Source organism: Macrobrachium nipponense, chromosome 30 (assembly GCF_015104395.2).
Source record: "Macrobrachium nipponense isolate FS-2020 chromosome 30, ASM1510439v2, whole genome shotgun sequence".
NCBI lineage: Eukaryota > Metazoa > Arthropoda > Malacostraca > Decapoda > Palaemonidae > Macrobrachium > Macrobrachium nipponense.
In genome coordinates, this window is record NC_087218.1 from 36,321,148 (window position 1) to 36,342,996 (window position 21,849).

Consider the following 21,849-nt stretch of genomic DNA (forward strand, 5'->3'; position numbering starts at 1 on the left):
TTTATAAGTGAGGAAGTAGTTTTTTTAAGAGAGGATGTAGTTTTTTAAGAGGTTATTATTTTAAAAGAGGAAGAAGTATTTTTAAAGATGAAGTATAGTTTTTTAAAGATGAAGTAGATTTGTTTTTTTAAAAGAGGGGGTAATTTTTTAAAGAGAGGATGTAGTTTTTTTCAAGAGGAGATAGTTATTTTTTAAGAGGTAATTTTTTTAAAGAGAAAAGGTACGTTTTTATAAGTGAGGAGGTAGTTTTTTAAGAGATTATTTTAAAAGAGGAAGTAGTTTTTTTTAAAGATAAAGTAGTTATTTTTAAAGATGAAGTAGTTTTTTAAAGTGAAATAGATTTTTTTTGAAAGAGGGGGGTAATTTTTTAAAGAGAGGAGGTAGTTTTTTTTCAAGAGGAGATAGTTATTTTTAAGAGGTAATTTTTTTTAGAGAGAAAGGATAGGTTTTTATAAGTGAGGAGGTAGTTTTTTTTAAGAGGTTATTTTTTTTTAAGAGAAAAGGTAGGTTTTATAAAAGAGGAGGTAGTTTTTTAAGAGAGGAGGTTTTTATTTTTTAAGAATAGGTAGTTTTTTTAAGAGAGGAGGTAGTTTTTCAAGAGATGAATTAGTTTTTTAAGAGAGGAGGTAGATTTTTAAGAGGTAGTTATTTTTAAAGAGAGGAGGCAGTTTTTTAAAGTTTATATCTAAGTGAGGATGTATTGTGAATGACTAGATTTACTTATGTAAATATTACAATTGCATTGTCATAAGATAGTGATATATATTTTAGTTTATTTATAAGACCTGGTAACATATTGTATGTGTCTCCAATTTACTTATATTAATTGTTCAGTTGTGGTCACTGTTAGACATAGTGAAATTATTAATTTTTTTTAGAACTGATCATTTGCATTAATTTTACCCGTAATTTTTCATAAAGGTAAATTTGGAAATTATTCCTGTAATCCAAAACAATTTCATGGCTGTTGATTATTCTAGAAATGGCCTTAAAAGATAAATATAGTTATGTAATGAAAGCTATATTTTTATGAACAGTTCTCCATAGGGGGAGTAGTGCCGTCAGTGCACCTCACGTGGTGCACTATAAGCATTACTTAAACTTCTTTGCTGAATCTTGTACTGTACCTCCATTCATATTCTCTTTCTTCCATCTTACTTTCCACCCTCTCTTAATGATTATTTAATATTCTCTTTCTTCCATCTTACTGAACACCCTCTCCTAACAATTATTTACTATTTTCTTCCCTCTTACTTTCCACCATCCCCTCACTTTCGTTTCATTGTGCAACTGCGAGGTTTTCTTCCTGTTACACTTTGAAAACCTCATGGCTCTCAATTTCCTTTCCAGCACTGAATAACCTCAGTACAGGTCTCAGCACTTGGCCATAGGTCTGGATTTGATATTTCATTCCTCAACTTTTTCAGTTCACTTGAAAAACAAAAATTAAAACCCCGAATTTTCCAGTCCTCTAGAAAGACAGTAATTAAAACCAACTTTTTCAGGCATCGTTTGTGGCCGAGTTGAAGACGCAGGAATGGGAGGAAGCAGAATTTCTAAACCACACGATCTTCATCGACACGACTGAAGATTGTCGATTCATGAAGATCGGTAACGATCCAATCCCTTGGATCGTAGGTGAGTGGCCCTAGCCCTATTTTGGAATCTCTGTAAAGGGGTAGTGCCATCATTACTTAAGGCTCTTTGCAGCGTCTGTTCGGCCCCTAGCTGCAGCCCCTTTCATTCCTTTTACTGTACCTCCGTTCATAGTACTCTCTTTCTTCCGTCTTTCTTTCCAACTCCTCCTATCAGTTTCACAGTGCAACTGCGAGGTTACACCTTTCAAACCTTTTACTCTTAATTTCCGTTCCAGCGCTGAATGACCTCATGGGTCCCTGTGCTTGGCATTTGGACTAAATTCTATGTTCCTATTTTGAAAGGCCTAAAAAATTTTTTTTTTGAGAGCTGGAGCCTGTGCTGGCATAAGGCCAGCTGAACCGGAAGAAGAAGAATGTTTAGGATTTTAGATGTTGGTGATTGTGATTAGATGTCGTATTATAAATATTTTTGTCAGCTACAATTCAAAAGTAATAAGTATCATGCATTGTTTATAGTACGCAAATTTGATGAGTGATTTGAGGTAGTTTTAGCACACAAGTTTAAACTGAGCTTGTAGAAGTCTGAATTAATTTGGAAAAGATAGGTAGGGAGGCTTAAAATAATTTGATGTAGTATGACATTACAGGTAAACATGTTATTTATTATGAGATAATGCAATGCTGAACTTCACAGATGGTCGTGAAAGAATCCACTAGTCATATTTTGCCTTCTTAACTTCTGTATTTCTTCACAATTTTTGGATATGCTTGTCACTGCAAAGCGTAACATCCAATTGGGAGACTATGAAGAAATCCTGATGTACATAGCAGGATTCAAACCTTGTTTTAGATACTCCAGATGGGGGTTCGAATCCGGCTACGTACGTCAGAATTTCTTCATATTCTCATCCATTTGATCTGAGGCTTTGTAGTGACAAGTGTATCCAAAAAAGTGCAAAGAAATCGAGAAGTTTTGAGGACATTGTGGTTATTACAGTCCTGCATTACCACCCTAAAACAATTCTCCTTATATTTTATCATTCACTTACATTTTTATCTATTAATTTATTGATTTGTTCATTTTTTTTTCTAATAACTGATCTCTTCCTTCTGTATTTCCTATTACCTTCTGTTACTTCTTTCGAAGGAACACTGGTATTGTTTGGAAGCTTGAATTTCAAGTCAGTGGCTCCCATAGGCTTGTTCCACATGAATAGGGTTCATCCTCTGAATAATAATAATAATAGAATATTTTCTTTATACAAGAAGTTAGCTTTGTTTTCAGCCACACATGAACTCTTAACAGTCCTTTGAGCTGAACCAGCAAAAAAATGAATTGAAGGTATTTTTAATCTTACAGCTCCTTCCTGGCTCAGCATTGTTACCTGTTATTATTACGGTATGTATTTCAGGTGGATTGTTCCTCATAGCAATAGCCACAGGGTTAATCGGAGGAGGCTGTTACCTCTATCGCAGAAAGAAGCTGGAAATCGACCAGTTGGCTCTGGTGACCTCTATGGAAGTTGGACTTCCTGGAGCACAGCCCTATCAGGTAAGTTGTGATTGCATATTACTGTTATAATTCTATCCCAACCTAACCAAACCTAACCTCTACTGGTCATAGTTTCATTTATTGGAAGGTATGGTTTTCTTTTTGTTGGTTTAAGTTTAGTTCTTACCAGAACAGCTGAATACAACAGTGTATTTTTTTAAGGAAAATGTGTTTTACAGGTGTACATTTGTTTATACTACTGACTTACATATCACTTTTCATTGTACGTATTATTATATTTTGAATTCAAGTGTTGGTAAAGCTGGCTTCGGAAACTTCCTGTATATGTAAGCAGCAAATATGAATATTAGTACTGAAGTTTCATGACAAGAATAAATTGTGTTTAAGAACAAAACATTTTGTGTTTGTAAGTTGGCTTACAATATTGCAGTTTTTTTCCATTTTCATAATTTCTGTGGGCCTATATCTCCCCATAGCTTAAATGAGGAGACTGAATTCTTGTTGAAGAACAGCCATCACTGCATTTGTTTAGGAATCCATAAATATGAATAGTGAAAACCATGTCGTCACATTAGGTGACGAATAACTGTGGAAAATTGTTTACTGAAAATTAGTATCCATCCTGTTTCAGCCTACCACTTTTTTTTTTTAATGACTTAGTTGTTAGTTGCTTTTACAATATCATTAGTTAATGGCACTACCTGTGATGGTGGATAGCATGTACCCACAGGTATGAAAGGCTACATACATTGTCCAGTAGTTTATGCCTTCATGTGCTACCAAAGACATTATTTCCAATTTTGAAGTTTCTTTCTGTTTTCATGCAGTATATGCATTTATGTCATCAGGGAAATGTATTTCCCAAGGATATATTACAATCCATGGTACCTGGGTGCATGTACTTTCTTCAGAGACCTATAACATGTTTTTTGCTACATCAGCAAGAAGACTTGGATGAGGTTAGGTTACATGTTAGTAAAAGATGTTTTTTGATAAATAGCTGCTTATGTTTTCCCATAAGCTTTAAGGGAGTCCTTCATACCAATAGGCAGATTTTTTTTGTAACAAGAAAATTCTTTGCAGATGGATGCAGTGTCTGACAAAACAGAGAAGGAGAAACCTGATGAGCCAGAAGATGACACACAGCAAACTGATGGTGGAAATACTGGTGGGGAGAATAAAGACAGCACAGTCATTGACATGAACAGCAATGAAGACATCGTTGACACCGGCAAAGGAAAAAATCACGGCTTCAGTTTCGGTCGACTGAAGGAAGAGAAGGAGTCTGTAGTCATTGGAAATCCTTCGTTTCAAGAGGACGTCCCATCTGCTCCGTCCCGTAAGATTAAAAAGCGCAAATCTTCAAGAAAACATGCCAATGGTGGACCTGCACATGTCTCAGGGAAAAATATTGCTGATGACGTAATCCCAGAGGCATATCCTGAGAAAGATTTTAATGATGTCCCTCTGGAGAATGAAGGTTCAGATAATCAAAATTCACTGGATAATGACCAGTCCAGTATAACGGATCATCCACTTGAAGACAGGTAGGCTCTTTTACCTTCTTGTGTGCTGCAAATTTTTACATGTAATTTCGACATTTTTATGATAGTATGTATATGCATTCTTGTATATTAAGAGTTCAGTAAAATTACATTGCATATGCACTATACAGTATTCAGTTTTCAGAAATAGTTCTCTGAAAGATTTTATGAGTTTCATTGATGAAACACTTGACATTAAGCAAACTATAAAAAAAAACAGTTTACATTGCCATCTGTTGACTTTTCAAGTACAGGAAGGCATATTAGTCATTTTTTTAGTCAAATGTTTGTATTATTTATTTTCCTTGCTCTTAAAAATATTTTTCACTTATTGACCTTTCAATCTGAAAGCTGATCATGCAAGTTTGTGGCTATGCTTCTTATAAGTGTTTTGCATGTTTTGAATAGTAATGATGATAATTCTAAGACATTAGTGCAGTATCGCACTTGATTATGTAATGGAAATTCCACAATAATATTTATTTTTCCAAACAGTTCCTAGTATTGTGGAATATCCTTCCATAAAAATAATTATCCTGATGAGTGTTGAATTTTCCAGTAGCTCCGATGATGGCATGCCCGTTGGTCAAGGTGCCCGTCGCAAGGTTCGTGGAATGGTGTCATCTGTGATAACAGGAACTCCTGCAGTTGTTGCAACAGACGTCCAGGAAACAAACAGTGACTCCCAAAAGTGTTTATGAAATTGGAGAAGAGAAGCGTAAAAATATTCTCAGTTCTTCAGAGATTATGAAGTGAGGTACATGACAGTATAAGAGAAGAGTTACAATACAGCAGATAAATTTCTGTCCTCAATCGTAAAATCAAGATTTGTAGGCCTGATAAATTGTCTTCTCACTAATATGGTATGCATACAGTTCATTCATATTTTGAATGTGCCAGGCTACAAGTCTGTATCCAAAACTGCAGGAAAAATTTTGTGATTCACCAGTTCATAGCCAGCTGGGGAGCTGTTATTCAACATTGACCAAATATCACCATGACCTTTTAGAGAATGTCACAATTCAGTGCCTTTTCTTGGTCTCAGGTTTATAATAATTGTCTTTGGCATTTGTTCAGAGAGAAATCAGCCTGTCAAATGCCCTGGAGTGCTTTTAATCCACAATCTTGATACGGTTCAGAATTTAAGATGTAAATATTTTATAGTGGTCATATTGTATGGAAAAAAACTGCTCTTTGTCCCTTGAGCTGTTCATCTACTGAGGAAACAAAACAGCCTTTTATTGGCTTCAGTATCTCATATATACAAATATTTTATTTTGTTTTTCATTGTCTCATTATATACCATATTTATCACATATGATCACCAGAGCCAATAAATAATGTTCTCAAATGAGCACCAAAAATTCAAAATCAAGTTTGCCCTAAGAAATGTTACAGGATTTTAATGTAGTATTTAGAGACCGAAAAAATTTCTTAACTGTAATGTCAGACTCAGTGAACATTGAGTATTTCATCAAAACTGACAGAAACTGATCAAAAAAATTGCTGAAGAATTGTTTGATGTTTTGCATTTGAGAAATATTTACTTCAGGTTGTCATAGCCATTTAGTTAAGAATGTAACACTGATATTGTGATGTTCAGTGGCAGCATGATTATCAGTCTTTCACTGTATGTGTAATCAACTGTCTACAATACTATGCTTACAATTTTCCAGTTCATCCTCAGTTTGAGAAATGCATTGTGATTTTAAATCCCTAGTCTGAGGAAGTTAGCTAACAATTGCACTGTTATATCACATACAGTCAGTCTTCTAGTTCCCCACTCCATTTTTTTTTAAGTTTGGAAAAACTTTTATACTGTACCTTTTAACTTTTAATGAAAATTCCAGTTTGTAGTTATAAAGCTACTTTACTGGTTATCAATGTATTAGCTTTGTGTTACCATAACTTACTTTCTGATTTTAGCCACTTGTCAAAAGTTATGATTTATACACAAGTTTTCTTCTTTCTAAGGGGGAAAAATTTTCATTTCTTGTCACTTGCTAAAGTTGAATGTGATAATGCCCCTTTGTTATGTTATTTGTAATATTTTGTCACAAAGTTATTTGCTCTGTTGATGACTCATACTTCCTAAACTTTAAGTAATCTGTTGAGTTTTGATTCAAGAGTTTTTTACAGCCTGAATATTTTTTTGTTAACAGCCTGTGATAATGGGATTAATGAGCATCATATTTTCTGATATACAGAGTATGTAATACTTTTGCATTCATAACATTTCTCTTCAAGGACAATGAATTTAGTATATGTCAGTCTCATGACATGTGATTTAAGTTTTAATGTTTGATCATCGTACAGTTTTTCACTGAAAATGTTAAATATATCAAAGCTAGATTCATATACGTACATTATGATCAGTAATTGCAAAGTGTCCTCATACATTACTATAAATTTTTGTTGCGAGTTTTCTTCTTTATGCTTTGGTAACACGGAGGTACAGATAGGTACACTGGAACACCTCGTAAAATGTACCAAGACGGTGCTGTACCTTCCTCCATTAACTTTCGCAGCTTTGGCAATAACACTTGTTATTTATTGTTACGATATTTATTTATTTTTAGTTTTAAGTACGTATTTACATCAAGAAGATTATACTTTTTAGAAAAGGTGACTGACAGGCCCATGTCCTAGTAGTTGGACAGGCTACCCTGTAAAAATATTTTACAATACAGAATTCATTTGATACATTCCTTATTATTGTAATTTACCCTCAGTCTTTAAAATGAGTATTAGGCTGTAACTGGGACATTGCATACCTTAATATTAAATGAAGGATTAGTAGGCTAAAAAAGTAGAAAACTTTTGATCCTTTTCTGAATAACAGCTAAGGTAAAGAAAGTGGGAAGCACCCTTTAGTTAATGGCTGAAATTAATGATTTTACTTTCCCAAACTGCACAATGGAAATAAGCTACGTGCAAGGGAACACACTGAACAAATTTTTAAATATGAAAGATACTGATGATGTTGCCATCATTTCTGAAATGTGAAAAGGCATATAGGTCCTCTATGCCTCTTCATATTTCAGAAATGATGGCAACGTCATCAGTATCTTTCATATTTAATTATAACAAGATAAATTAGCAAGACCACAGAAAGCTTAGATGGTGAAAGAAAAAAAAAGGAAGATAATAAAATACGTGTCCTCCAATGCAGATCTTGAAACCACTAACAAAACGAAACAAGGCATGATGCGACCTCCAGCTTACTCGGGACGCATACAAGGTTTTCCCCTCATGTCTAAGTTGTAAACATTATATTTCTAACTTGAAATGAAGTGGTCTTCACAATTAATACTCATACTTGGTACTATTTTTACTATCAACAAGGATCAATAAGGACACAAATTAAACACATTCAATACTCTCAGTTATTAGTGGAATAACAAAATAATAAAAAAAGAAACATAGCTTAAATCCAGTACACCAAATGAATTAAAATTTTGCTAACATCTACTGTCAAATAGAGCCTTGTTTCATTAAAAAAAAATTAAAATAGTAAATGCGCTATATTTTAATAGAAATAATTTTTATGTACTGTTTAACATGCACAGTATTTATTTTTTACATTTTTATTCTAATAAATAATCATAAATATCCTATCAGAATACCTGTATCTTTAATTCAATGCAAAACACCTTTTTCAGTCCTATTTAGGCTTTTCCATGGGACTTTCTTAACCCTCCCCCCCCTAACAACAACAGTAGTTTGTAGGCTTCCAAAGTGAGTATAAAAAGGGATGCTTTAATTTGCTATCACAAATTTAAATGAGCAGAAAGGAAAGCAAGTAAAGTTAACAGCATATATTACTGGCGGCCGTAGTGGGGTAACGCCATCAATGCACCTCACGTGGTGCACTGTAGGCTTAAGCGCCTCGGTGGCGTGGTTGGTATGGTGTTTGCGTCCCACCTCGGTGGTCGCGGGTTCGATTCTCTGCCATTCCATTGAGGAGTGAGAGATGTGTATTTCTGGTGATAGAAGTTCACTCTCGACGTGGTTCGGAAGTCACGTAAAGCCGTTGGTCCTGTTGCTGAATAACCCCTGGTTCCATGCAACGTAAAAACACCATACAAACAAACAAACTGTAGGCATTACTTAAGGTTCTTTGCAGCGTCCCTTCAGTCCCTAGCTGCAGCCACTTTCATTCCTTTTACTGCTCCTCCATTCATATTCTCTCTCTTCCATCTTGCTGTACACCATCTCCTAGCAATTGTTTCATATTGCAACTGTAAGGTTTTCCTCCAGTTACATCTTGCAAACCTTTCTTAATCTCAATTTCCCCTTCACCGCTGAATGACCTTATAGGTCCCAGCGCTAGACCTTTGACTTAAATTCTTTATTCCTATATCATCGGTAAAGAGAAACGTTTGGGAACGTTCATCTTTCGGGGAATAAGTTATTCCAACCTCCGGAAGTTAGTTTGAATTAGTGTTTGTTTGTTTACCAAATAAAGAAGTCACGCAAAACGAAACTAGTGTCCACACAACATATTTTTTGAAATTTTAAAACTGAAAAAGATTGTAGTATATTAGTTCAGGTTTTTGAAGCGGTATTATCTGTGCAAACGTTTGCAGTCTTTATGTAAATACGTAACATTTATAGTACAGGGTGTCCATTAAGTCCCAGTACCATTACAAATATTTATTTCTCAAAATGATACTGGGATTTATGGACACCCCGTAAATTATTTGCTAGAGATATAAACGTAGTTATACCACAGAATTTGACCATATCAATTCTGATGGATTATAGCTACATTGAGTGCTTGTAACACATCTAGTAAAACAGAAAGAATACATTGTCTAAATTTAATAAATGTTCTTTACCTATATAACAGTCTAGGTCTTCTCCGTAATGTTTTACGGTATCTTGCTTGGTTTGCATTGCATTTCAAATCAATTGTCTTGTGCCCAGCCATGCTATAGATGTAAGTATTTACATAATAAAAATATGGAATGTTAGTCCATATATATAAAAGTCTAAAACTAAAGAGGTCAACAGATTGCTTGCAGGAATGTGATCAGACTAGAGACGCTAAAGATGACGTATACAATAAGTATGTAGGCTAAGTTGACATGCCGTCACCTGTAGTCATTCAATTGTTTATAAACATTAGTCCAAGCTCCCTGCTTGAGACAACTACCGCCTACGTGATCTGTAGCGTGTCTCATTTGATTGTGTGTTCGTATGAAACTATGTCATTGGTATGTATGTTCATATGTTCGAACTACTGTCTGTTCCTTCATAACTTGTAACAGAGATGGTAGACGAGCAGAAGAGTTAGCTATCGTCCAATTAGAAGAACCAGTACCTCTTTACCTAAGCTTTATCATGTAGAGGAATAGGATTAGCCATCATCATTGGCAGAAGCGATCAAGCTATCGTTATTAGAAGACTTGTACAATCATACCTGATCTTCACCATGTAAAACTTCAGAAGAAATTATATCTATTTTTATACTTAGTGTTTTCTACAAGAACCTCACCGAACCATGAGTTTAACACATCGTCGTAAAGATAATACCGACTTCGTAAGTGATCTACAAAACCCCAGACACTCCATTGAAGATGGAAGTGCAATACCAACCGACTTAGCGTAAGTTTATCGCTAGTCTAACATTACCTCATAGGGCGCCTTATCATACAAGGCACAAGCCCTAATATTTGGTGGCCAGCGGAGCCAGAAGAACTCTACAACGTCCTACGAGAAAAACAGAATATAAATCATGAAGTCAACGACGACGAAAGCAGCAGATTCTTCAAGCAACCTAGTATCATCATTAGTGAGCGACTTCAGAAAACAAGATTCGTCAAGCAACTTAGTATCATCGTTAGTGAATAACTTCAAGAACAAAACCGACGTGGCCTTTTCCTACGGCAACGGAAGCTTCGTCTCTCATTAGAATCATTCAAGAAAACATCGTTAGTGAGCGTTTCCGGCACTGCAAGAAACAACCGAACGCGTCTGCAGCATCGGATTTTCAAGGGCTCGAATCATCGAAACAACGCGCACGCACGGGGAAACTGAAGCCAAACCAGGTCATCCGCTAAATAGAGAAGGAGTGACCAAGGCCGTGTGTCGTTTATCGGAACACCGTGACTTCCCACAAAAGCAAGCTAAGTACAATTTCTTTTTTATTCATTTTGGAGTAACTTTGAGTGTTTCCTTTGCAGGTCGAATTTCGTTATTCCTGTGGCTGAAGTTACGAGACATTCTTAATCTTACTTTTTTACAGAAATTATCTACATCATTGAGATTTCGCTACTGCGAGTTTTTATCTTTGAGTGTCTGTTTCCAGAAGTTCTACTGAAATATCATAATCATATACTATGTTAATTTTATCATTTTGGGTGATTATTAATCCCTTACGTAACAAATCATATTAAACAGTGAATATGCGTTTACGCAGTGGACGTCTGTATTTATACAGATGCATGGATAGGGTCGTTAAGCACCGTAGTGATTGAAAACGACACAAAAAACAAGTGGAACACCCGTACAAATCTATATAAATTAGAGGTAACACTATTTCGGGTCATGACAATAAATGCTCCTTTGCAAGTCCCGATCGCAGTTTTAGCCTTGAGTTTTTTGGAGTTATATAAAATATCGAACCTCAATGACTCAACTTAACTTTAAAAATACGGCTGGATTGCAAGGAATAACATGTCTGTAAAAAACTTTCGTCAGGCTAAATGCGCTGACCAGGATCCCTCACTATTTCAAATTTTAGCAAAGAATGAAGTACAAACAGTTAATATTGAATACAGTAGAGATAACTTGTCTTATTAGTAATCGCTTCAGTTCCTAATAGTTCGTCATTCATTGCTGTATACGTAACCAGCAACATAATGCTAAAAACACACAATACGTTGCCGATGGTAATAAAGAGAAGGATCTAATTATTACAAAAAGAAATAGAAACAGTAGCCTTTCAGAATCAAACAAGCAAACTCGGTTACTGTGTCACCTAGTCAAGCGGTCAAGGTTAGTTAAATCTGCCGAGTTTTCAAAGCAAAGCAAATTCCACGCAATAAGCGACTCTAGCAGAGTGGGGAAAAGCGATGTTGGTTCATACCAATATCTTTTTGAATTAAAAAGGATTTTTCCTATGCATCACACGACCGTATAAAGTAATCAGAGCAGGTTTTCGTTTTTTTTTTTAATACATAAGTTATTATGAGTAGTGGTGGATTTAAGCCAAGCTGTACGCGCCGTAAAAATTAGAATATCTTATTTATTCCTTTAGTACAATTAATTACCAGTATTTACGGACTCACCGTCTGTTGTTCGAACTTCCCTAATGAGAAGTCCGGATAAGCGAGCATTTACAGATACCTCTATAGTTATAAAAAACATTGATCTGTATCTAGAGTAATTGTAAGATCCATCTAGGGGTATACAAAATATTATCTTACATCCTGCAAAATAAGGCGTGTTTATCAAAGGGAAATCCTATAAACCTTCAAACATATTAAAATCCGTTTGAACAAAAATGAGACAGTTAATCAAATAATAACTTATATAAAGGAACTATACATTTGTCTCATAAATCGTAACATTGTTCAAATGACCCAACAGAATTCTCCCACAACCGCAGTCGCACTTTGCACGCAAAATCTCGAGAAGCATGCACCCTCGAATGTCTTAGTGCGTGTAAAAAGACTTTGCTGGGCAATGAAATTTTAATCCTTCCCGACACTCTGAAATATAACGATTTCCGCGAACAAAGCCCTAAAAGTATACATACCGTGGATACGGAAGTTATAAATATCGCATTTTTTATTGTTGCTAATTTTTAATCACGCCCAACCGGTCGTGGATCCCAACCGGTCGTGGATGAATTTCTCTGATAATCTATCTAAGGTAATATCCGTAAAGTCATTCAAGCAGAGGTGATTCAGCAGAAATTTTTTTTATCTTTTACCTGAATACCAGGAAGTTTCTCCACTGGCGAGTGATCTCTGGAAAAAAAAAAAACGGATGTAACTTAACACAAAACACGGTTTAAGGACAAACATAAAGCTATTTACGTACCTTCGTATAGATTCTCAATGAAATTTCAAAATAGAGATAAATGACGAAGTTGAAAAAAGTTAGTAATAGGAGTCATTAGGAATCAAATAAGCCCATATAATTTTTCCCTCAAATCATGCCATAAAAGATCGGACTTGGCGTATCTGCGTAGATTTCTGACGCTTACAAACAAGGAACGACTCCCGATAGTTTCCAGTGCGATATACCGACGACATCTTATCTCTGTTAGGTTAGAATAAATTTTTTTCATCAACTTGGACTTACTTAAAAGCTTTTACCAGATACCATTACCTAAGTGATTGTACCTCATACTCCGTTTTCAGCACACTCAGGGGACATTATCAATTTTTTACGTATGCCTCCGGCTTACGTTGCGCCCCAATTACAATATAGTGTTTGGAGACTTTTAGGGGATAACCTACATGCCTATATGGATGATCTTGTAATCTTTTCTAATACCTTAGAAGTACATTCACATAAAGTAGAGCTAGTGCTACAGAGACAAAGACAAATAATCTCAGAGTAAAATATCTAAATGTGAGTTTTTAAAAACCGAACATGTTTATCTAGGTTTTATGTGTCTGGTCAAGGTCTTAAAAGTAGTCCATGGTAAGGTGTCGGCTATTCATAACTTTCCGGTACTTATTAACGTAAAAGGGGGATACAGCACTTTTGCGCTGTAGTGGGTATTACAATCGTATGCAAATATGTAACTCTTCAATCATGACAGCTCCTTTAACAGATCTTACGAAGAAGAGCGTAGATTTATTATGGTCTAAAAAGCATCAACAGGCGTTCGATATCTTAATAGCGGAATAATGCAGCTTACCTAACTTAAAAATCCCTGATTTAAATAAGGAATTTTTTTTTATCGCAACAGACGCCTCAGACCAAGGGGTAAGAGGGATACTACTTCAGTAATATGATAAACAGTTCTTCCCTATAGCTTTTTATTCACGTAAACTAAAGCCCTCTGAAAGTAAATATGCAGTAATAGGCAAGGAAGGGCTAGGTATCTTTAACACTAGTACATTTTAAGTTCATAATCTATGGCTATCCTGATAAAGTCCTTACTGAACATGAGTCCTTTACCGAGTTTTTCAAAGGCTTTAATCACAGTCCAAAAGGAACTCGGTGACAAATGATCATTCAGGTCTTTGGAGCCAAGATAAGATATCTACCTGGGAAAGCAATTGTCATAGCTGACGCATTATCCCGCAAATCCCGCACCATACTGCAAAGAACCATTAATTAGACAAAAAAAAAAAATATAGAAACATCCGTGCCTATTGTTAAAACCGTATCTAAACAAGAAAATTCCTTAACCCAAGAGATCGCGAGCATTGCATATCTGGGTTGGAGCGCAGAACTGTTACAAACTGAACAAAGCAAGAGTCAACAGACATAACCCAAACAATAAACACTTCGGACGGAGTCAGCAGCAATAAACACCAAACAATAAACACCAAACAATAAACACTTCGAAACGGAAACAGGGTCAGTGGCTAAGAAAAAACAATAAACACTTTTGAGCAGAAACCCTAAAGCAAAAGTACATTTAAAGTATGTGTATCAGAATAATGTAATCAAATGTAATATTATATGTAGGTCTGTGACGAGGAAAACCCGAAGAACACAGCAGATGACTAACGACCAGGTAGTAATAATAATCTCTTTCATACCAATCGTCATAAACTGGTTGCATTCCGTCATCCAGGGTTCCCTCCTATGTCACAGAAAGCCAAATCACTATTTTACTGGCCTACAATGCTTACAGATATAAAAAGCACATAACTAATTGTAACACGTGTCATGAAAACAAGGGATACACTAAGACACCTGTCAGTTTAGGAGCCTATCCTGTGCCAAATTAATCCTTGAAAGAATATACGTAGAATTATTAACAGAATTACGAGTCTGACAGAGGGAATAAACAATTACTTCTTAGTGTTAATAGTTCCTTGACACGTTATATAGAATTAATAGCACTAAAAACAAAACACCGCAATGGAGTGCGTTAGGAATATTTATTGAGTGCTAAATCAGTAAACATGGAATTCAACACATAATAATCTGTGACTCGGGTGGTGTAAATCAATAATAATCTCCTTAACACGTTGTGTGAATTCCTTTCCATTAAGAAAACCAATAATATATTTTATCACCCAGAGTCAATCGGTTTGGTAGAATAACGGATAATTAAATAGGAAGTGTCAATGTCTTACGAGTTACAACTCGTGATGTTGGATCCGAACTGGATTATAGCGGTTCTCGCGGTTTTAAATACCTTTATCATTGATATCTTGTATCTATAGAATTGATGCCGCAAGTAGCCTTATACGGTACGCCGCTAGAACACCTTTTCCACATATTCAAGCCAACCATTAAATTTATCCAACCTATATTATTAATTTATAAAAACAAATATATATATATATAGATATAAAAAAAAATAAATAATAAAAAAAAAAATAAAATAAATATGGATACAAGTGGAGTCAATATAATACACTCCGTAAGAAGTCGGAAGGGTTACAAATTATAATAAAAAAGGAATCACGATAAAATCAATAAGCAAAACGTAACCATAGATAATTAAATATCCAAATATATATGCGTAAAGATTTGAACTCTAACTTAACGCTTTAGTAATGACAAATAAGCTAAAAGTTCAAACACATATCCAAAACCTACTGACATATTGTCTGTCCCGGTGATTTATATTCGTAGTCAAAAAATAAATAAATAAATAAATAAATAAAATAAAATAAAAGAGATTTTAAATTCAGGAAGTCTAGAAGTGAAAATCTTATCTATGAAATAATCCTATATGAATCTTATACAGGGCTAATAATATATATAGAATTTGTATGGAAACCTTTTTCATATAGTTTGAATAAGGAATATTTAATTTAACATAATTACAATTATGCAGATTTTCCAACATGAAACTAATATATTGTTCAATTTTGGTACTGTTTTTTTTTTTTTCAGACATTCTTCTCATGTGGGTCGAGTATTAAAAAACAAAAAATTTATCCTAAAGTCGTATCTCTTACAGCAAGTAACGTAACTCTTAGCTGGCTGAGAGCAATCTCCTGCCAAAGTGACGACGTCATCATTGCCGTATCAGCATTTGTTCCTTTTAACCTCAATAATCTGCTTACACAGGCTTCATCTGTGTGTCGTCTCTGCTTGCAAAAGCAGATTGACTGGAGAAAGGAATGCTTAGTTCATGAACTTCACATGTGGTTCATAGGTCACATGACAGGCCACATAACATATTCTTATCCGTGTGTGTAATGCAATTAGTTAAGGACTTGTAATCATTTTAAAATTAATGAACAATATAAGCAAATAGAATTTCTATAACAACAAAATGAATTGATTTTTTTTTTCTGAACCTCATAGACATTTAGAAGTATCAAGATATGTATATATGAAATATTTACTTGCAACATTAGCCTATTACAATTCAAGTAAAACATTCATGGGAAAATGTCACATTTTCTTGAAAAACCCAAAGTTTATATAGAAATTAGTTACATAGTGGGTTTTTCGTTGCATCCCCTACCTATTAATAAAGTTTAAAAATTAACCTCAGAGGATGCGCACGAGAAAATTGAATATGAAACTTTTGTTAGGGGCACATAGGATCAGATTTTATCACAACTTAATTTCAGTTAGCATAGAGAAATACAGAATCATGATTAATCTTCTCTTTGACTCTTATGTTGCCTGGCAATCTTACAAATAGCTCCGTTTTCCACTTCTTTGTCTAGTAACTTACTACCAGTAATATCGAATTTTCTTTGAGATTCGTATTGATATCTATTTATTTTTTATAATTATGGATATTTTTACAGTCATCATAGACCTGGGTAGGTTCACTCATTGTTAATGCCATGGATAAAAAAGTTTGTACAGCGAATTCATGTGGGTTACGTCTGGTCTAAATGGCTCTCTCCCCTCCCGTATTTGGATGTTGTCTGAATTTACTTTGCCCTTGTGACAAGTATAATTTCACTTGCAGGCTGATTAATGGAACCTGGTTACAGTATCCTGCAGTACGAGAGTTTCACATCGCAACTTCAAAAAATCGTTCGTCGCAGCGGACGACTACAGTCAAGTAACAACCGCCTACAATGTGAAAGGAATTTCATGGACTTCTTCGACCGACACCGTATCTCGTCGTTAATCTCGTTTTAATGCGGAACGCTCCAGCGGCTGTCGGAATTCGACTACGAATGGGACATACTTCCGACAATTACGACCCGAAGGATATTCAACTCTACTTTGCTGGCGAAGGACTCGTGCTGGGGATGTTTTTTTTATTCATCGCGAACGTAATCGTGTAGCTTAGGATGCAGAGAATAAGTATGAGCGCAAAAATAGAACGTTGGACCCGCCCAGGCAAATTTTCCCCTTGTTTTAACCATTGAAAAAGGCCGTTTCATTTGGCTAAAGGTGGTTGTCTGGAACTGTGTAATGGACGAAAAGTTGTTCGAAAGCTAGTTAAAAGTGAAGTAGTATAACCTCGGTCATGTATCCTATATATATATAAAGTATCATGTATCCTATATATAATTGATCATAAATAACAGAGTTGAAATATATCTTTGCGTGTACGCAATAGGAATCTCTTATATAAATGATCATAAATAACAGAATCTAAATATATCTTTGCGTGTACGCAATAGGAATCTATTTAAAGTGCACATATATTAATCATAATTATATGAATCCATATACATATGTATAAACAAATCAGGTAGCCTATAATCAATCTGTTACCTTTTATCATACCAATATCTGCAGTTATTTATGAGTTAGTATATGAATTAATGAATCAGATATATAACAGTTAGCATAAAAATCAACGAATCAATCAGCATAAACATTAATAATGTTATCAATTCATATATGAAATTTTTTATCAGTTAAAATATGATTTTTATCATGTTAATCTTCATTCTATGCAATTATCAGAGTACATTAGTATTTTCTGTAGCATATGTATCTTAATGAGATGAAGTGAAAAACTGTATCATTATATATATCATGTGATCACTATTATTTACCAATATCATTGTTTTATATTTTATTACTTGAATCAATTCATGTACACAATGAATTTTTATTTACTTATATATATATATTCACATAGTGTCTGTATCACACTCCTATAAGTCTAATGCAAGTCAAGTTTGAGTAATATTCAGTAGCTGGTTTTGGTAGCTGACCGAGCTAATGTAAGTATTTACATAATAAAAATATGGAATGTTAGTCCATATATATAAAAGTCTAAAACTAAAGAGGTCAACCAGATTGCTTGCAGGAATGTGATCAGACTAGAGACGCTAAAGATGACGTATACAATAAGTATGTAGGCTAAGTTGACATGCCGTCACCTGTAGTCATTCAATTGTTTATAAACATTAGTCCAAGCTCCCTGCTTGAGACAACTACCGCCTACGTGATCTGTAGCGTGTCTCATTTGATTGTGTGTTCGTATGAAACTATGTCATTGGTATGTATGTTCATATGTTCGAACTACTGTCTGTTCCTTCATAACTTGTAACAGAGATGGTAGACGAGCAGAAGAGAGTTAGCTATCGTCATTAGAAGACCCGTACCTCTTTACCTAAGCTTTATCATGTAGAGGAATAGGATTAGCCATCATCATTGGCAGAAGCGATCAAGCTATCGTTATTAGAAGACTTGTACAATCATACCTGATCTTCACCATGTAAAACTTCAGAAGAAATTATATCTATTTTTATACTTAGTGTTTTCTACAAGAACCTCACCGAACCATGAGTTTAACACATCGTCGTAAAGATAATACCGACTTCGTAAGTGATCTACAAAACCCCAGACACTCCATTGAAGATGGAAGTGCAATACCAACCGACTTAGCGTAAGTTTATCGCTAGTCTAACATTACCTCATAGGGCGCCTTATCATACAAGGCACAAGCCCTAATATAGACACCGTTTTTTGTGAACTCGAATAGAATAATGGATAACTATTTAGTCGGTGTTGAAGTTCAATTGGTGGAAAGTGTTACTGTTGCTGCTAACTTGCTAAGTCAGTAAGACAGAACCTTCTAATCAACGAAGGAAAGGTTAGATTTCTCCAAAGTTCACCGTGTTAAAATTAATCAGGTATTCGTGATTATTGGCTGAGTATAATACACTAGGCGTGTACCCTGTTTGAAGCTGAAGTCTGCTGTAGCCTCAAGTTTAGGTGACTGTAGCCTAGGTAAACCTAGGTTAGGCGTATCCTAGGCTATGCTTTAACTTTTTATTTAATGGGATCCTGGGGCCGTTGGGCAGGCGGTGGGGGGAGAGGTTCGAGAAGTCTGTCTTTAAACGAGGTATAGGCCTGTAGATTTATCCGCTAGTAATGAGTATGAATTCCCAGAAAAATAGCAGTATTAGGATATAGCTAGAAGGAAATTATAGGTAGGTAGTACCCCATCATACGATTTTGCTTTCATATAGCTCCCTAAAAAGCGTATTGTATCATAGTTACTATTTTAAAGGAAAAATACTCAGTCGACTTTAGAATTGTATTACCGAATATTGTATTGCATGCGTTGCAAGAAAGTCACATTGTTAGGCTATAATTTAACATTCACTCACAATTAGTATCACTCACAATTAGTAGGCTATGGTGCAAAATACAGCAATGGGCAGTAATTGGATTAACTTAAACGACCACTTTGAGTCAAACAAGAATTGAGGACAGGCCTAACCTAGGCGTTTTTTGCAGATAGGATGTATTTTTGTTGCAGCTTTACTGTGTAGCAAGGATATTGCAATCTGTTGCATTTTTGCATCCCCATTTTAAAAAGTTAATGAGCCTAATATAGTAAACTGCATTGTACATAATTAATTTGACCTTAACAGTTATTAAAAATACCCTGGATGTTTTGGCAAATATTGCTTGCAGTGTTCAGTAAGTTTGCTATATATTGTAGTTTTGTATTTATATTTAAAATTAGCAATCCCACATACTGCAATATACACAGTTTGAAGAAAAAGCTCATTTTGACAGCAAAAGCTTACTAAGGGGAAATTTGGCAAATTTTGCATTGATTAGAGCATTATGTTACTAAAATGCAAACATAGTTATAGATTGCAACTGGTAAACACAAGTAGGCTAATGCAAAAGTACTTTAATGTTGCAATCAGTGTCAAATTTGCCGAAGTTGCAAAGATATTGCCTTAGTGATTTTTCATGGGCCATATGTACTGTTATTTCAAAAAGGTTAAAACACATCATTTTGGGAACAGGATACAATGCATAGTTTTAGGCCACTAATCATGAATATGAATGCTTGTTGGTGATATCATTTTTCAGTTTGCAATTTGGTAATGTTTGCAAGATATTTCAGCTTTTCAGGTTTTGGTAAATTGTGTTGCTTGCAACATTATTGAATTGCAAAGAAATTACAGTTTTACATCCAGTCATGATTAGGTAGCTTCTCAGACTTCTGCATTTCTATATCCCAATTAGAAGAGTTTTAAAATCCACTTTGACTTTGGAAAACTAAGGTAGCCTTGGTATTTTGACATTTTTTTCATTGCTTGCTAAATTATTGTATTACAAGCAGATTACGGTACTGCATCCAATAATTTTGCATTTAGTATATCCATTAATGAAGCTTGATCTATGAATTGAATAGAATACAGAATTTGTGATGAAGGGCCAACTGCTGCGACCTATGAGGTCATTCAGCACTGAAACATAAATTGACAGTAAGAAGGTTTGAAAGGTGTAACAAGAAAAATAACCCACAGTTACACTGTAAATCAACTGATATGAGAGGGTGGAAAATAAGTTGGAAGAAACAGAATATGAATGGAGGTACAGTAAAAAGAATGAAAGGGGTTGCAGCTAGGGGCCAAAGGGACATTGCAAGAACCTTAAGTAATACCTACAGTGCACTGCATGAGGTGCATTAACCAGTGATCTCCCGGGGCTGATGTGAAGAAATCAAGAATTCTCATCATGCACTGGGAGTTGATTATGGACAGTATGGCAAGATTGATCAGATTCTTTCAAGTTGCAGTAGAGAAGTCCAGGGCAGTAGAAACACTATGTACGCCTTAACCTATTTGGAAGCTAACTTGGTTATGGTTGAACCTGTTTTGCCTTAAGTGGAAATGCTGCAGCAACAGATCCAGACCAAGAAGTGATTCCAACTGTTAAATATATCAAAATTATGGTCAAATATATATCTAGAGTTATTTTAAATGAATTTTCGTGTATTTACCTCGAGAAAAAAAAATTCATTTATTCATTTTAGATTGAGATAAAAAAATGTACTAACAATTTTTAATCCATTGGGACTATTTGGGAAAATCACAGTACACTCAAGTTACCAAGTTGAGTAAAAAAAAAAACCTGAGGATCACTTGGCTTCATATTAGATATTCTGCACAAAATATGGTACACTGAGTATCCCAATGGACACTCAAGTGGACTTTGACTGAAATCCTCCATAGAATCAGGTTACATACACCTTAAGGACCAGAGGAATATTGCAATGGACCAATACAAGCTTGTGAGAAAGAAACAGACCTAGAGAGTGATGATTTCCATGTTGACCCTAGGAAAGAAGCAAAGAATATGAATCTGGCAGGTATGACAGCATATAAGTGGGTTGTTATTGTAGTAGTTGTTTCTGACATCGTGATGATGAAATGGAGTAAGAATGATTTAGTTGAAGGTCATCTTTGAACTTGGTAAATATAATCATTATACAGGTAATTGTAAGATGCCCAAAAGAGAAGACGGAATGGCCACTATTAATGCCAACAAATTCAGTCAGTGTGGGGAGTCAAAGCATGAACAGAAGGAATACTTTTGACCATCTACAATATACAAGGAACAAAAAGTGTTGCAGATTTGGATCTCACATTCATCAAAATGGGAAATTCTAAAGGAAAATATTACAAATGTGGATGCTGTGTGATCTACAATAGGGTTTATGAGAAGCCAATGAAGGAAGGTTCTGTAACCTGTACAGAGAAGTACTATAGAAATTTGACTGATTACCAACATCTGGTTTCATTTAGAAGAATGCCCCGCATTATCTCTTGACCTGCTCCTTCCAGGAAGGGCATATTTT

General features: G+C 35.0%; 1 protein-coding gene across 2 annotated transcripts in view; it reads left to right on the forward strand.

Annotated features, from left to right (window-relative positions):
• Nucleotides 1-7,363, forward strand: part of LOC135202448 (uncharacterized) — a 36,422-nt gene extending 29,059 nt beyond the window's left edge. Inside the window, exons 4-7 of one of the 2 annotated variants that reach the window (XM_064231848.1) lie at nt 1,506-1,638; nt 3,011-3,150; nt 4,195-4,658; nt 5,215-7,363. In XM_064231848.1, the coding sequence (XP_064087918.1) occupies nt 1,506-1,638; nt 3,011-3,150; nt 4,195-4,658; nt 5,215-5,356 (879 nt within the window). In that variant the 3' untranslated portion in view covers nt 5,357-7,363. The remainder of the gene's footprint in view (nt 1-1,505; nt 1,639-3,010; nt 3,151-4,194; nt 4,659-5,214) is intronic. The other variant, XM_064231849.1, reaches the window with a different exon arrangement.
• The last annotated feature ends 14,486 nt before the right edge of the window (nt 7,364-21,849 follow it).